We start from the raw sequence: 15,515 nt of genomic DNA, 5'->3' as shown, positions 1-15,515 counted from the left end.
GTAAAACACATTTTAGTGAAATTCGGTTATGTTTAATCTTAGATGGATTTTGTTAAATTATTATTATTATGTCTAATAATGACTTGCAACACACCTTGCAACTTCAGATTTACGTTGCACGATTCTTTTGTTCCATTCAAGACGTAAACTGCCGGGGCGACTATTGCGAGGTTCACCCGCCGATGTCGTCAGACCAGGGGGTGGAGCTACGATGTTGCAATCATGCTCAATCGCGCATCATCAACTTCACTTCTGTTACAAGAAAGGATATTTCAAGCTGCTGCGTTGTCCGGTCTATTTTCAATCAGACAGGCAGTCGGTGGGGTCACGTCTGATTAGAATTTTTAACTTTTTGGTACTCAGTTTCCATATTAAAGGATTATTGCACAAGTGACCAAATAAAGGGACGTGTACTTTTCCCTATGAGTAATCATTACTGTATTTATTGGGACGCGTCCACGAGTTTCCACAACTTTGGACAACTAGACTATCTTCAATATTGTACAGCAGCCTTTAAAAAATTACCTTTGAATTTTTTTTGTTTATAGAAAGTTGTTTCGGTTTTCAGCCAAAACCCTTCGGTTTAGAAAACATCTACTCGTTGCGCAATTCAAGACGCAAGGAAAATCCCAGGATAGAAGTCGCTACCACACAGCGGGAATAAGGAACAAAGACATCTGTACCAACAGTAGACACCGGTGTTACCGCCACACTTCAAAGAAAAATAAGCAATTGAATTTGACAAGGACTTCTGCTTTGGATAGGTGAACATGCATCCTGCGCAAGAACCATCAGTTCTCATTTGAAATATTATTTTGATGTAGACATAAATTTGCACATGCAGCATAACTGTAATTAAGTTATAAGGACTACGGTGAACCATTATCCCCTTTAGAAGGAAGAAAAAACTTCTGAAGCCATCCAACCTCTGGTTTTACTCTACACGGCGTGGGTTTTGCTACGTTTACTGCACATTTCGAGTTTATTGACAAGCAAAGCACTACACTCGAACCTGGAGTTACTATACCATTGTTCGGTTTTGAAGAACGGACCCCTTTGTCTTCCACGGCCAAGGTAACAGTTCATATTTTCACCCTACCCCAAATGGTCCGTGTTTTTAATCGTTAATTTGGGTTGAATGGTATGTCTGCTAACTCTGCCTGTATTGAGAATACGTAGATTTTTTTAAACATATGTTGTGAAACAGCAAGGTTAAACTTCAGAAAGTGAAGGTTCAACTCTCCCTACCACTCCTCGCGCCCGGTCTATCATCGCAACACCGCTTGCGCTCACTCGTTCTTGTAATTGCTAACTTTGTTGACCAGTTGTGCCCGGTTCCACAAATGTATATTTTGACTAACTGACTAATAACACGACCCTATGTGAGCTCCATGTTGAAAATGTACATTTCTCGTGATAATAATAAAAATCATACCTGAGAAATGTAATTAAGAGAAAGCTAAAGGGAACCCTGACGTGACTTGTGACGTCCGTACACATATTTTTACTTTTTTTTTTATTCGGGTGGCTGTGAATGACTCACGTTAGGAGCCGCATTTCGAAAGAGATGACAGTAATTTGAAATGGCTAATGCATACTACAGGCTACACTACTCATTAGTCAAGACTCCGTAGCATCATCCAAGCTCTTTCAGCCTATTATTTGGCACTGTTTAATGGCGGATATGATTCACGTCTACTCTGAAAGTTCCTCTTTGTCTCGGATGCATTGTCTGTGTGCACGGACAATGAGTTTTGAACACCAACTTCTAGGTAGTTCTGTCACTGCAGTTAAAATGTTGTTTTAGTTAAATATATTTTCGGTATTTACACTCAATCACCAAATGTACAACCAACTCATATATGTCAGTGAAACCCACTAACAACCAATGTGACACTTTCAGATGAGCGGAAACATACGCTCTGCTGCCCCCGCACCTACCCGCCCCCTGCGCCTGAAAAGGCTTGAGCTGGACGACCCTCAGGACGAGACGGAGGCCTTGAAGTGCAAGCGTCCCCGGCTTAGTGTGCCACCGTCGTCCCCTGGCCTGGCCCCCTGCCTCAGACCCCTGAGCCACAGTCCTGGTCACGGGGGCTCCGACCAGCACTGTGTGTCCTGCATTGGTCCCTACGCCCTGCTGGAACCAACAGAGGGAACAGAGACCTACAGGGCCATCAACAGGATAACAGAACAGGAGTACACTTGCAAGGTACGTGTTGTAGCTAGCCCCATCACTCAGTGGTGTGTTGGCTTGGCCATTTAATCAAACTCTAATTTCACTTTCAGCTTCACTAACTGTCAGACAGAGAAGCTGACCTACATGCAAACCCATTTGATGTGACATTCTTTGACGATTGAGCGCCCCGGGGGCTGTTCTGTGATGACTTTGTCACCCAGGAGGAGACATTCACGTAGTCTCTGCGGTTTGACCTTGACCTCCAACCTAACCAACCTGTCCTCTACCAGGTGTTCTGTATGAGACGCTACCGGGAGCTCATCGCCCCCTACGTGCGCCTGCTGCCCCATGACAACATCTGCCGCGTGGCAGAGGTGGTGACGGGCGAGCACAACGTCTACGTGTTCTTCCAGCGCAACTACGGCGACATGCACTCGTACGTGCGCACGTGCAAACGGCTCAAGGAGGAGGAGTCAGTGCACCTCTTCAGCCAGATGGCAGCAGCAGTGGCGCACTGTCACCAGCACGGTGTTGTCCTGCGGGACCTCAAGCTGCGCAAGTTCGTCTTCACGGACCCGCAGAGGTTAGTAGCTCACTCTCCCCTTGAACTGTGGAACGTCGTCTTTCGGCTCGCCTGTTCGATGTCTGGGACGTGTGGCGCAAGTGCGTCGTTTGAAGGCTGACTTGGCTACATGCGTGCCAGGCGTAGGGTGTGCACTGTGTTCACCTCCACTGTGTCACATCAGAAGTTATGTCAAAGTGACACCGAGGTTCTTCAGGAAATATCTCATGTGACCGCAAAAAACAAAAGTGTAATTTCCTCGTGATTCATATGTGAATTATTTAAGCCACTGTATTCTGCCTGTAGAACCACAGCGCCAGCTTGAAATCTCACAGTGCAGAAACGCGTCACACTGGTTTGGGCACGGCAGTCATGACGGTAGCGACGACTCAACGTCTTTCTGTTTTTCTTCCCCTTCAGGACCAAGCTTGTTCTTCAGAACCTGGAAGACTCTTGTCTGCTCCACGGGGATGACGACTCTCTGACGGACAAGCACGGTTGCCCCGCCTATGTGGGCCCGGAGATCCTCAACTCGCGCCACTCATATTCAGGGAAGGCTGCTGACGTGTGGAGCCTGGGCGTGGTTCTGTACACCATGCTGGTGGGACGCTATCCGTTTCAGGATGTGGAACCTGCGGCGCTCTTTAGTAAGATCCGCCGGGGGGCTTTCACGGTGCCAGAGTCGCTCTCGGTGCGGGCCAAGTCATTGGTGCGCTGCATGCTGCGTAAAGCGCCCTCAGAGAGACTGGAGGCCTCAGAGCTGCTTCTCCACCCATGGTTGAACTGTTCCAACCACACAACACCTCCCAATATGCACCTCAACTCCAGGAACTGCACTGATCAGGTGGTCCCCAGCTACACAGAAGACGATGAGGGTACAGGCTGTTTCTAGGAGGAAAATCAATGAAAATTTCCTTCTGTCCATTGTCTACTATGTCCCTCTGACACAAGTTTCGCAGTATAATCTCTGTACAAGGTATACTGATAATGCAAGGGTTTTTCCCTACCTACCTGAAATGTTTGGTGACACTTAAGAAACATAACGTAGTTATAAGGCATTGCAAATGGCTTAAGTTAACCTCATATTCTAGTGTCTGAATGCAGGAGTTCGGTATTTTATTCTGCTCTGCTGTTAGACTTTAGTATGGATAGATGTTGAAGTTTTGATTTAAAGAAGTTATGATCGTGTTATCCAGGGCTCTTAATCTAAAGATTTACCAAATGTATTATTTCGCTCTGTATCATGAAGCATGTGTGTAGGTAGTGATGTTGCAGTTACACAGAGCAGTAACGACTGGATCTTCTGGCTGTGGGCGCCTCTTTTGAGTTGGGCTCACACACCCTGCAGAGTAACATTAAGGAAGGTGCTTTTCAAAAGCTACTATTTTGCTTTAAGTAATGGAATAATTTTTTGTTTTACTCGGTGGGAAGAGCAGGTGGAAACAGCCCTCAGATACCCTGCCCCATTATAGAAGCAGTCTGTTCCACAGTATTGCCCTTTGCAAAAGCAGTAAATTGACCAGTTTTGAGATTCTGAACAAATCTGTTGGGATTTGGGAACACTAAATTGAAGATGTATGTCTGAAAGGACTGATACCTGACACTTCTGAACTTGACAAAATCCTGGAATACTTGATGCACAGTTTGTGCCTTTGTTTGTTTGTACTTTTGTTTACATATGTATTTTAAAGTGACATTTGGATCGTAACCAACCATTAAAGTGCCTTGTTTTCAACAGTTTATGTTGAGTAGTCCTCCTCCCCTCTTATAGCATATCCCTATCAGAATTTCACCAAGCTTTGCTTTACCAAAGACGTAAGCTACCCTCAATCATCACTTAGTGTGCCAAGTCAGGTTTAGTGATGTGTGATTCAGTTATTGTTCAACTCTGTCACAGGGTTTGTTTTCTGAAGAACATGTAATGTCAGTCAGCATGAAGACATTGTCTAGATCCCCAGACAAGTGTAGTCATCATGACTTCAGGCGTGAGTTCATGTCTGTAGAAGAATATTGTGCAGTGGGTTCAGTCCTGAAGGATACAGTGCTGTAGTGTACTGTAAAAAAAATCTTAATTGCCCATATAATGGTGTATCCGTTGGCCTGAGGAAACAAGGGCACCACATACATTAGGGAATGATGTTAGTTGTGACGATGCCTGCATGCAGTTTGCTGACCCTGAATACATCTCAGAACCCACTATGTTCTTCACTTTGCCATAGCTCTTATTGTAATCTTTGTAAATAATGTTTTTCTTTTGTTATTTTCGATAATGCAAAGAAAGTACACTACATTTGTTGTTCTTTTGTTGGAGGGTTGGTGGATGTACTTTTGTAAACAAGTATTTTTGTTGTTGCCAGTAAAAAAATTAAACCCGTCCAGCTGTTTGCCAATCAGTTTTGTTTTTGCATTTAAGCCAAGCTTTGTCGTCAGAGATGGTTGTAACACACTTGTTTATTACCCAATCACTATTTTCATAGTCAGGGTCAGGTAAATAGATCCTGGAATCAATAAATGATTTATAGACTACAAACCAACATTGCATACTAGTGTTGTATTTGCAGCAGAAAACAACAAAGTTAGAACTGCAAGGTCAGATGCTATGACCAAGTTATGCTTAACAGCACGAGAAGAGTTGATTCACAGCTATGCACAATATCACTGATCTACTAGTCTCATTGAATACTTTGATCGGGTTTAATAACACACAGGAATACTGTGCCCTAGTTTGTAAAGAACTACACATTTATATAATTGTTGTAAAAATGGGGCAGTGAGGCTGTTTTATTCAATACCTTTATTTACATGAATTGACAAACCAGAGGATACAGGTTTTGTGAAACAAAATCACATGTATGACATTTTAGCTGTCAGTGGGAGCGTCTTTCTGATTTAACCTTATCACGGACAAATCACTAAATCAGAAAATGCATTGTGCTTGTCAGCATGTTTACATTTAAAAAGTTATATGGAATATAGTCAGTCAATGTCTTAATATGTATTTAAGCTGGGTAGCTTAAACATTTGAGACAAAGTGGTTGTGGTGTCCTTAGCTTGAACGGTTCAAGAGATATTGATTTAGAATGAATGCAACTTATGCAAAATAAGCTTGTTAATATAGTCATAGTCAATACTTAAACTGTAATCCAACACTACTGTTGTTTGCTCCTTGGGGTTTAAGGCCGGGTGTCTCTGTAAAGCACTTTATACAACAGCAGTTGTCACAAAGGGCTTTATAAATAAATTTGATTGAAAATTTGATTGACTTAAATATTTTACATTGGGTTAGTAAAATCTTATAAAACAACATTGGTTTGATCTCTTTAGCGTGAACGCTACCAGAGATAGTATTTTAGCATTAATGAATGCTTAATATGAAAATTAAGCAAATTAATATATATCGTTAATAAACATTCAGGCATTATACATTGTGATAACCTAACCATGTGCAAAAAAACGGGTTTAATCTCTCTAGCTTGAATGGTTCAAAAACATCAAATTGGATAGGAGTTTATCGCTTGAACAAGATAGGAGGAATGTCCAGATTGTTTGGTTTTGGCCCAATTCAAGTAGCATTTCCCCATTGAAATGCTTTATCAAATCCAACAAAACCACCTTCTCAGCAACACGTGTCAGAGTAGTCTAAATATTGAAGAGTTGGTTTGTATTATCTTTTATTGTTTAGGCTTTAGAATTAATGGAAGTTGTCGGAATAATAATGACACAATGAGAGAAATCTAGTCCTGCTAATAAAAAAGTTAGTTGGAAGCTTGTTTCTTAGTATTTATTGGGCCACATTGCTGAGACAAAAAAAGTCTGAGACAAAAAAAGCCTTTACATTATGATACCTTGACAACCACCTTGTTCTTACATATGGGTTACATTGGACATGACATAAATCAACAGTGTTGTATATATGTCTAACAGCTGGTTCAGTAGAAACAATCAAAGACAATCAAGGAAGTGTGTACTGTAGCCATATCTATGTGCTTGTCTTAAGCCGATATACTGATCACTGGATGTTGTTGATATTTAAAACCAATACGGAAATAAATTCAGGACTTCAAATTTGTTTCTTGTATCAACATCTAACAACATCTCCAGGAAGCATGTTCTACACTAAAGGCAGATATATATATATATATATACATACATATACATAACCACACATTACAGCCCATAGAAGGGCTGGATGCAACTTCACATTACCAAGTCTTTCTACCATACTGTACAAATTATGAATCTTCATACCATTTTGTACAAATATTGAGTCTATTTCACATTTGACTTAAAACAGGAAAGAGCAAGCCGCATGCCACAGAGTAACGCTGTCCAGCCAGTAGTCAATATGACAATGCAATACTGATACAGGCTGAAGGCAATCTAAAACCAGCTAACCAACCATTCACACTATACTGCCTGAGCCCAAATCTCCTGCCTTGAGTTGCCCCATTAGTTACAAATCCATTACTGTACATCAAGTACATTCCCATCATGCTAAACTGATAATAACATTTCTACGAGTGGAATGACTGACCTCTACTGGGAGTTTTAGAAGAATGAAGTATATAAAGACTCTAGATATTGTCTTGAAACTAGGTCTAAAATGAAAGTATAGAAAAACACAAAGTGGGAAAGCAATTTTCAGAGACCTGTAACTAAGCCCATCCAATCATCATAAAATAAAAATGGATTGAACTAAAGTAATTCCTTAAAAGTTATATGAAAGTACAAGATATGTAAATTAGGTTTAAAAATTACACTCTACAAGAAGTGTTTGTATTTGGTGTGAGAATTACACAGGTCCCAAAAACATAATAGAGTTGAGTATTAACATTCATTTGGAACACAGATGTAGCAAAATAGTATTTACTGTCTTATAAAACACAAGTAATCAGTTTGACAAGCATTGATATTGAAGGTAGAACCTACCCAAGAGGCAGAATGATTCAAGTTGGTATATGACTTATCCATCAGCTGAGATTGAAGCAACAGTATTGTTTTGGCCATTGGCAAACAGGAGTTTCATGAATGTAGCTACAGTTAAGTCTGCCCCCTGGTGTTCAAAATTGCCCTCAAGCATGCAGTCTGAGAACCCTAGAGTGTTAAGTTGGTAAGAACAGCACTTTGGAATGGTAAAACCAAAAAAATAAAACAGAACATGACCATACAAATTTATAAAGTTGCTTAAATAAAGCAAACAAGTTATAACACAAAGAGCTTTTTATAACACAAAGAGCTTTTTATAACACAAAGAGCTTTTTATAACACAAAGTCAAACCAAAAACACACACAAAAAGAAAGGTAGCTAGAGATCATAGTGATGGAAAAACAATGCAATATGTCCAAACTCAACATAAGTAACAGATATCCAACCACATTTCAGATTTTAAGGGTAAAAATTTGAAGAAATGCAAAGATTATGCCTGTGCCCCTCTCAACTCTCATCATCCATTTTCTCATCATAGCAATCTTCATCCAGCTCCAGATCCAGTTCGTTGCCAATGCCAGAGTCCCGCGGGGCCATAAATAAGCTAAAACGCAGACAAAACCCACAAAACTCTTAATATACACTGCCATTCAAAAGTTAGGGGGCACTTAGAAATGTCGTTGTTTTTGAAAGAAGAAACATTTTTGTCCATTAAAATAACATCAAATTGATGTTTACAAGTAAATACAGTATAGACATTGTCAATGTTGCAAATGACAAATGTAGCTGGAATATCTACATAGGAGTATAGAGGCCCATTATCAGCAACCATCACTTCTGTGTTCCATTGGCTCATTGTGTTTGCTAGTCCAGGTTTATACATTTAAAAAGCTAATTGATCATTAGAAAACCCTTTTGCAATTATGTTAACACTGCTGAGAACATTTGTGCTGATTAAAGAAGCAAAACAACTGTCCGCCTTCAGACTAGTTCAGTATCCTCAGCGTCAGCATTTGTGGGTTCGATTACAGACTCAAAACGGCCAGAAACAAAGAACTTTCTTCTGAAACTCGTCAGGGTATTCTTGTTCTGAGAAATGTCGAGCTATTCCATGTGAGAAATTGCCAACAAACTGAAGATCTCTTATAACAGTGTACTACTCCCTCCACAGAACAGCGCAAACTGGCTCTAACAGAATAGAAAGAGGAGTGGGGGGCCACGGCACACAACTGAGCAAGAGGACAAATATATTAGTGTCTACTTTGCGAAACAGATGCCTCACAGGTCCTCTACTGGTAGCTTCATTAAATAGGACTCGCAAAACACCAGTCTCAACATCAACAGTGAAGAGGCGACTCTGGGATGTTGGCCTTTTTGGCAGAGTTGCAAAGAAAAAGCCATATCCCAGACTGGCCAATACAAAGAAAAGATTTAGATGGGGAAAGAAAAAACACAAAAACTGGACCGAAGAAGAACTCTGCCTAGAACGCCAGCACCCCAAGTCACCTCTTCACTGTTGATGTTGAGACTGACCAAAATTGGGGGATCTTGTGAGGCAACAGACCATCCCCTCTAAGCTACAGCACAAAAGCAGTCCTGGACTAGTAGGCTATTTGTATTTCATCCATTCATCACTACCCAGGATATTTATCATGTATTCATTGATTTTTGTGCATATGCTTTGTTGACTGTAATGTCAATATGCAGTTACATTGTCTAAAATCAACCACGTTCATTTTGTAACAACTACATGAAAACCGTACCCAGACCACTGACACGCCAACTGCACATTCAAATTCTGTGAGCTATAGTTAACTGAAAATAAGATTGGGTGGTATACCTTACACATCTTGTCCCAGGACATTTGGAAATAGACAAAGGATGGTTTTAAAATTGTCAATATGGATATAATTGGACTGTAACAGTTCATTTGAAGTAAAAACACTGCAAGAACTTACCTAATCTGCAAAAATGTATTTGGGCTAGAATCGGTTATCTCAAATAATTTAAGGAACCTAACACAAAGTTTGTCAGTATTATCTTTTTAAGGTAGAAAATGTGTTGTATGAACTTTATGACACTACATTGAATGATATATTTTAAACAATAGTATTTGTAGTGAACATAAATATGTGTAGTGTTCACTTTCTCCATGAGTAGAGGAATTAATTTATAACTGACAACATTTATTTTGCCCTGACTAAATTAATTTAAATTCCCAATAACGACAAAGAGAAAACACATTTTTGGAAATGTGTGACAATTAATAAAAAAGAAATAAAAACAACAACAAGTGAAACAGTATTCAGACCCCTTATTCAGTATTTGTAGAAGCACCTTGGTCAGCAATCACAGCTTTGGGTCATTTTGGGTATGCTTCTAAAAGACCAATCTTTTTCCTCATGCTCCTTCAGCCAGCAGGTCATATGACTTTTACACAAGAGTGTAAATACATGATGATGCTGACTGTTGTCCTTCTAACAGGTTCTCCCATCTCTGCAGACACTCTGAAGCTCTGTTAGAGTGGCCATTCAGTTCTTGGTCACCTTTCTGAACAAGGCCCTCCTTGACTGTTTACTTAGGTTGGCTGTGAGGCCATTTCTAGGAAGAGTGTTGGTGGTTCCAAACCTGTTCCATTTCATAATGATGGAGGCCACAATGCCCCTTGGAACATTCAATGCTTTAGCAATTTTTATAATATTCCCAAGATCTATTCCTCAACAAATATATCTCAGAGGTCTACTAAGAAGTGTTTGGACCAAAAACATAATAAAGTAAGAACATTATTTCATAGATATTAGATTGACCTAAAAGTATTACATACAGTATTAACTCTCAAAAACCTTTTTGAACAGCAGAGCACATTGGAGTGACCTCACATGTGACCTATTGGGGTTGTACAGTACAATTCCAAATTTACTTTCAGTAAAGAGAGAACTACTCTCTGATGGTGCTCTTTGCAGTCTCCCATCTTACCTGACTGAGCGGCATGTGAAAAAGACAATCCTCTTCATCCTCTTGTTATAGAAGAAGTAGTTGAAGGACCACATGTTGCCCTCCTCTCCGTACGGGTCAGAATCCAGGTCTGGGTTATAGCTGTACAATCCAAATCAAAAAGGCCTTAACATTCTGATTAACAAACTGCATGTTTGACTCCAAGAAAACCAAATCACACATAACATTGAATATCGCCCTGTGAAAACAGCACCATGTATATATATATATATATATATATATATATATATATATATATATTTTATTGATCTGAAAGATTCAGATGGTTGTAAGCAATACAGTAGTGCTCTTGTCAGATTATTTCCTGGTGATATCACTGCCAACTCCGAGGCACAAATACCAGACCCCCTCCCAAGGAATGAGACAGGGCTCACCTGTAGATGTCACATTCCGAAAGGCAGATCTCTGAGCCGATAGCCTCCCACAACTGGGGCTGTAGCCGACTGTACTCCTCCCCAACCGCCGCTGACAGACTGCTGTTCACCGCATTGAAAACCTGAGGCCACAGACCGTGTTAACAACGCCATACAAACCCATAACCAATGCCAGCTGGCATTGAGGACCGGAACCAACTGGTTAATAATACACATTCTGGGGCTGATTGGTTAGTCCTCATCCCAAGGCTTTGGTCCCCCAGGTAACGGATTACAGTCTCATACCACATGAGACCACACAGGCTTTGGGTTGTGTACAAGCTGCCTCGGCCCGTCAAGCCCAGTTGACTCTTGCTGCTGTGTGGTGAAATCCATGATGCAAAACATGCTGGTTCTGCCGTAAGCAATTCATACCAGCAGCACGAGGTAGCAGCATGAGGCATAAAGGCACTGTCATGCGGCCTAGGAGATGTTAAAACTCAGGCTTTTAACTGATGATTAAACTCAGACTAACAAGGCTTTTAACTGTATAACTAATCATTAATCTCAGACTAACACAGCTTTTAACTGTATGACTGATCATTAAACTCAGACTAACAAGGCTTTTAACTGTATAACTAATCATTAATCTCAGACTAACACAGCTTTTAACTGTATGACTGATCATTAAACTCAGACTAACAAGGCTTTTAACTGTATAACTAATCATTAAACTCAGACTTTAAAACAGCTTTTAACTGTATAACTGATGATTAAACTAAGACTTTTACAAGTCTTTTAATTGATGATTAAACTCAGACTTTAACACAGCGTTTAACTGTATAACTGATCATTAAACACAGACTTTAACACAGCTTTTAACTATAAAACTGATCATTAAACTAAGACTTTTACATGTCTTTTTACTGTATATCTGATCATTAAACTCAGACTTCAAAACAGCTTTTAACTGTATAACTGACCAGTGCACCATAATGCCACATCTTCTAATCTTCCTTTAAGAATACTGAAGGTTTGAGTGGGCATCATAATCAACGTACCGCTATAGTTTCCAGGGTATCTGGCATGTTCAAAACATTTTCAAATTAAGAAAGAGGCACTTGGACAGCTTTTAATGCCAACACAGTCTTTATATAGAACCTCACCCAGTTAAGGCTGGGCTCTCTGCTGAAGTCATGGCTTTTGGTGCGGCTGAAGTCGTAGTCGGGGCGGAAGGACTCATTGAGGGTGGCGATAAGGTAGAAGAGAGTCTTCCGGCTGCACTTATCAGAGAGAGGCCCTTCTCCCTCGTCTCCACTCTGACTCAACCTGCAACCACAGCACCAAATCACAGAAAGACTCTAGTCTCCAGACTGTCGTGTGATGAACATGACCAGTCAACAACGGTGCACACTTGTAGTCAATACTGGACATTTTAACGTTCTGTTTGATTTTGACTGGAACTACAGCACTCCAGTTGGTTTTCATGTGACCAGGACACGGGCATTTCAGAAAACATACAGAAAATGTCATAAGATTAATAATTAAAATGGTGAATTTAAAGACCACATTCGCTGTTGTACATTAAATCCATAAGGTGCTCTACAAGTATAAGTTCTATTTATCTGTAAAACACTGACCCTCTCACCATTACTGAATAGACCTCCATGTATTTTCACGGGTGGGGTGGTATGGACTTAATTCTTACTTGTTGGGGCTGATTCCCGAAGTCTGTGGAGGGGACAGGGCTTCCAGGACATGAGGCAGTCCCTCCTGACAGAACTGCTTGAACATCTGCTTGTCCTCTCCTGCCATTTTGCATGAGTAGCTTTCAATCCTGAGGAGAAACAGAATAGTTCTTCACATCAGGCATCCACTTCTGTGCCAACGTTGGTCAACGTGTAGTTCTGCGTTGATGAGCAGGTGGCACTACTGAAGTGTTGAGAACGTACCTTCCTATTATCTGACAGTCCCCCGTTTCAATGGTGAGTCTTGTGTTTATGGCTTCAAAACTTGAATTTTCCAGGAGTTTCATCTTTATTATTTATTTTATTGTTACGCAAAATATTAATATTTCAGTGAGTACAAACTCATTACCTGACTATAGCCACGGTGCTTGGACACAACAGTACATCTACCCGCCAGGTCAATTCCGAAAAATTAATTGTCTGTGTACAGTAATTCGTACACACAATATAGCAAATGAACAACGGTCGGACTAATTTAGCTAATATACATAACAATTAGCTTTATGCACTGCACCAGAAAATAGTGACTCAGTCAAACGTTTCAGGCTTATCCAGCTGACTACATTTTACAACTAACTAGTTAAACTAGTTATCTTGCTAAACAGCAATAAAAAGCTTGCTTTGCAATGAAATCTTTCCGATCTTGGACTACGGGCCGTGGAGATCCTCAGCTCGCGCGCGCAAAACAGTTCGGTTTATGTAGTGCTTACTCAATATCATTCAACACCAAAAGTAACCGATTTCAAACACTAACCTTACATTCAATAATGCACTAATAGTTTACGGATTATGTAAAGATCTTTGCCGAGGGCTTAAGGCACTTATATGTCTGATAAAAATGTCTTCCTTTTTACTGTGAAATTTCCAATACCTGCCATTAAATAAACTGAAATTACATACAAAATTATTCATCCCAGCTTTTGTATCAGAAGTTGAAGAGAAATCCCAGGCTTCTCGAAGCCTTTCGCCTTCGAAATACACCTGAATTTGTCTGTATAAACAGCTACCAAATGTTGCTGTTTTGATCCTTCCTCAGTATAGCAGGCACTTCCTCTCTACAAGCACAGTTCCTCTTTTACCACATTTAGCCACGAGGGGGCGACACAACAGAAGCCACATAAACATGCAATGACGTCGTTATTAAAACCTGTATTCATTCGGCGAAAATAGGTTTCTTTCTTTCTGGATATGAATAATACCCTAATATTTTTTGAAGATCTTGGGTCTGTGTGACAAAGTATGTCTTGTTGTTACAGCGTAACTATCAACCAATCAATCCATAAAATGTATTTTATAAATCTTAACGGACTGAGGTCCCCCTGCACTAGCCCTGCCAGATTGGGTAGTTTCCTGTTAAATTTGTCTCTTTTTAATGACAGTGTTCGGGCAAAAATGGGCTTGTGCGGGGCGATTTACTGGTAGGGTTATATAGAAAAAATAGCGTTCGGGCAGTTTTTTGTGGAGTCTGCGGGTGATTTACAGTGGTTTACAGTCAAAAGAATTTGGCAACCCTGCCCTGCTACTCTTAGCAACATTTGACCCGCTACAGTTTGCCTACAGACAAAACAGATCCACAGAGGATGCCATCGCTCTGACCCTCCACTCTGCATTCTCTCATCTAGACAAAAGGAAAACATATGTGAGAATGCTGTTCATTGACTATAGCTCAGCCTTCAATACCATTGAGCCCTACAAGCTGGCGGTTAAGCTCAGGGATCTGGGTCTCGACCCCACTATGTGTAGATGGATCCTGAATTTCCTGACGGGCAGACCCCAGGTGGTTCGGATGGGCAATGCCACCTCCTCCTCACTGACTATCAGTAATGGTTCCCCCCAGGGCTGTGTGTTGAGCCTGTTCCTGTACTCTCTCTTCACCCATGACAGCCTGGCAACTCACGTCTCCAACACCATCGTTAAGTTTGCTGACGACACCACCATCATTGGCCTGATCTCTGACAACGACGAGTCAGCCTATAGAGACGAAGCAAGGTCACTGACTTCATGGTGTCAGGATAACAACCTCCAGCTCAATATAAGCAAAACAAAGGAGATGATTGTTGATCACAGGAAGCAGCGGCGGGGAGACCACGCCCCCATACATATAAATGGGTCTGCAGTAGAGAGAGTCCACAACATCAGGTTCCTCAGGGTCAACATCAGGGATGACTTGACCTGGTCTCATCACTTTAACGTCGTGGTGAAGGAGGCCAGGAAACGGCCAATTAAGGAGATTTGGCATGGATTCCAGGATACTCACCAACAGATGCACTATTGAGAGTATCCTGACCGGCTGTGTCACCACCTGGTATGGCAGCTACACTTCAGACGGTGATTAAAACAGCAGAGAGCATCACAAAGTCTGACTTGCCATCCCTGCAGGATCTCTACACAGAGAGGTGTAGGAGGAGGAGCAAACGGATCATTACAGATCCCAGCCACCCATGCCACGGACTGTTTACCAAGCTGACGTCAGGCAGAAGTTACAGAAGTATTCAGTCCAAAACAAACTAGGCTATGGGACAGCTTCTTTCCACAGGCTGTAAGGCTGATCAACTTGGGAACCCCTCTTTCCTTCCATCCTCACTTTATATCATGCACACCTGTCACTTTTACATTGCACTACTGTTGTATAGTTGTATAGTTATTATTATTGATGTGTTTTTGTATATTGTTAATACTGATTGATTGTATTATCTTCTTTTTTTATTATTATAATGATTGTTACTTTTTAACT

General features: G+C 40.9%; 2 protein-coding genes across 2 annotated transcripts; one reads left to right on the top strand and one right to left on the bottom strand.

Moving 5' to 3' along the window:
• The first annotated feature begins 260 nt into the window (after positions 1–260).
• trib3 (tribbles pseudokinase 3) lies at positions 261–5,123 on the top strand. The gene is made up of 4 exons (XM_010881387.3): positions 261–1,074; positions 1,904–2,209; positions 2,467–2,759; positions 3,159–5,123. The coding sequence occupies exons 2-4, from the start codon at positions 1,904–1,906 to the stop codon at positions 3,628–3,630; spliced, it is 1,071 nt and encodes a 356-aa protein (XP_010879689.1). The 5' UTR covers positions 261–1,074; the 3' UTR covers positions 3,631–5,123.
• Positions 5,124–5,515: 392 nt separating this feature from the next.
• On the bottom strand, positions 5,516–13,848 carry maf1a (MAF1 homolog, negative regulator of RNA polymerase III a). Its single transcript, XM_010881388.3, has 6 exons — positions 12,986–13,848; positions 12,742–12,870; positions 12,200–12,362; positions 11,055–11,176; positions 10,642–10,761; positions 5,516–8,269 (listed from the first exon to the last, which is right to left on the bottom strand). The coding sequence occupies exons 1-6, from the start codon at positions 13,066–13,068 to the stop codon at positions 8,173–8,175; spliced, it is 714 nt and encodes a 237-aa protein (XP_010879690.1). The 5' UTR covers positions 13,069–13,848; the 3' UTR covers positions 5,516–8,172.
• Positions 13,849–15,515: the final 1,667 nt, after the last annotated feature.

The sequence above is a fragment of the Esox lucius genome, chromosome 17, assembly GCF_011004845.1.
Source record: "Esox lucius isolate fEsoLuc1 chromosome 17, fEsoLuc1.pri, whole genome shotgun sequence".
Taxonomy (NCBI): Eukaryota; Metazoa; Chordata; class Actinopteri; order Esociformes; family Esocidae; genus Esox; species Esox lucius.
Note: the sequence above shows the minus strand (reverse complement) of the source record. Positions and strands in the feature narration are given on the sequence as shown.